The 1824-nt window shown below is 50.8% G+C and overlaps 1 protein-coding gene across 1 annotated transcript; it reads right to left on the reverse strand.

Annotated features, from left to right (window-relative positions):
* Positions 1 to 412: 412 nt before the first annotated feature.
* Positions 413 to 1436, reverse strand: LOC123041441 (zinc finger protein STAMENLESS 1-like). Its single transcript, XM_044464051.1, has one exon. It carries the CDS (start codon positions 1288 to 1290, stop codon positions 826 to 828), a length of 465 nt encoding a protein of 154 aa, XP_044319986.1. The 5' UTR covers positions 1291 to 1436; the 3' UTR covers positions 413 to 825.
* Between the last annotated feature and the right edge of the window lie 388 nt (positions 1437 to 1824).

The following is a 1824-nucleotide window of genomic DNA, read 5'->3' on the forward strand; positions in this document are numbered from 1 at the left end:
TGAAAGCACCGGCCAAACGCATTGCCTCTCAATTAAAAAACATAAGAATGCTTCCCTAAAAAAGAAATCCCTAAAAAACATAAGAATGCGCATGTTTCTCTTATAATTAAGCATATATATTATATCACGCAAGGATGTAAATTGCAAAAATTAAGGCGTCTCATCTGAGACAGTTGTCTGTCGTGAGCATACTAGATAGTGTGCAGTGCTAGTAATCTGTTCACTATATGTAAACAGGAGTTTTTTTTTTTTGCGGGATATATGTAATCAGGAGTTCCCTAGGACAAGGCGATACCAATGGCGATTGGTCATGTAAATCCGGAAGAATTAAACTGATCATGATAAACCCTTGAAGCAACAAGGAGGCAGCTAGGTAGTTTAATTAGTTAAGCAGAACTGGGAATATAAAGAGTTCAAACTTACTCTAGATTTATCAAGAGATACGTTATTCTAGGACCACACATTTAGTCATTTACACTTTACAGGCAAGAACTACTCCTCTGTAAACTAATATAAGATTGTTTAGAATACTAAAATAGTGATCTAAATGCTCTTATATAAATTTACAGAGGGGGTAGTAGATTACTGCAAACAGTTCCATAAAAGGCTTCTGATCAGTGTAGTTAACAATCCATGCATGGAGATACCTGAAGATCGAGTACAGTTTCAAGCCCATAGCAGAAACCAGCCAACAACAACAATTAACCTGATAAGCGATAGCAGAAAAACACACAAGAAATGACGCGCAGAAATGAAACAAATGGAAGAGGGGAACTTCATGCCGCTCGGGCCAAGCTAGCTAGCTCATGCTCCTTCATCGAGCGATCATAGCTTCAGGGACAGGTCAATCATCTCATCCGTAAGCTCTTCGTTGCCTCTAGCCGCACCGGACGAGGCTGCTCCCGAGCCCTGCTGGCGATGAGGAGGGTAGACCCTCCCACCTCCCCACGCGTCGGCGGCGTCGGGGTCTGCTGGGCGCAGCGGAGCGCTGTCGTCATCGACGACGGCCTTACCTTGATCTCCCGCCGCCGCCAACGACAGCGCCGTGGTGGCGTCCCGGCCTCGCCTGGCCAGGTTGCGCTGGACCTTGTGCGCGTTCTGGTGGCCGCCGAGCGCCTGCGAGCTCCTGAACTTCCTGGGGCAGTAGCAGCAGGCGAACACCGCCTGGAATCTCGGCGGCGACGAAGGCGACCGCTGCAGTGACAAGCTGAGGTTGAGCCCCTCCTCCCTGTCCATGCCCCTCCCCATCCCCATCCCCATCCCCATCCCCATCCCCCTCCCCATGTCCATGTCGCAACCGGCGCCGGGCGACAGGCTTAGCTACCTCAGGTACAAGAGAGAACCCACAAATAAAACTGGAAGTGGATATCCACAATGTGGCAATCAATCAGGCAGCTCCCTCCCCCGGAGAGGTGCCATGATATTATGGCGAGGCCGGGGGTCGATGTGGGGCTGCCCTGTCGGAGACCAAGCCAAACAGTGCACACTCCATGGACACATATTTGCAGTAAAAACCAGCTATGAAACTGACGGCACTCAACGCAACGCCCGGCGCCTGAGCCTGACTGCCTGAGACGCTGCGTCCTGCTGCATGCATGCTTGCCGAGGATGGTTAATCCGCGCCTCTCTTTCCTGGCCTGTTGCCTGCTCAGTGCTCTCGCGATCAATGACCACCCTACACATCTACTACTGATATACATGTCCCCGTGCCGTTTCCGCCTTATAGCTAGCTTTCACCTCGGAACTGTTCGATGTGTATGTGCATGGCACTGTGCTGGCTGCGCTCCTATGCAGTTGCGGTGCAGCACGGGTCCAAGGGCCAAC

Source organism: Triticum aestivum, chromosome 2B (assembly GCF_018294505.1).
Source record: "Triticum aestivum cultivar Chinese Spring chromosome 2B, IWGSC CS RefSeq v2.1, whole genome shotgun sequence".
Taxonomy (NCBI): Eukaryota; Viridiplantae; Streptophyta; class Magnoliopsida; order Poales; family Poaceae; genus Triticum; species Triticum aestivum.

Coding starts and splice junctions, on each gene's coding strand:
- LOC123041441 (XM_044464051.1), bottom strand. CDS start 1,290: ATGGACATGGGGAGGGGGATGGGGATGGGGATGGGGATGGGGATGGGG.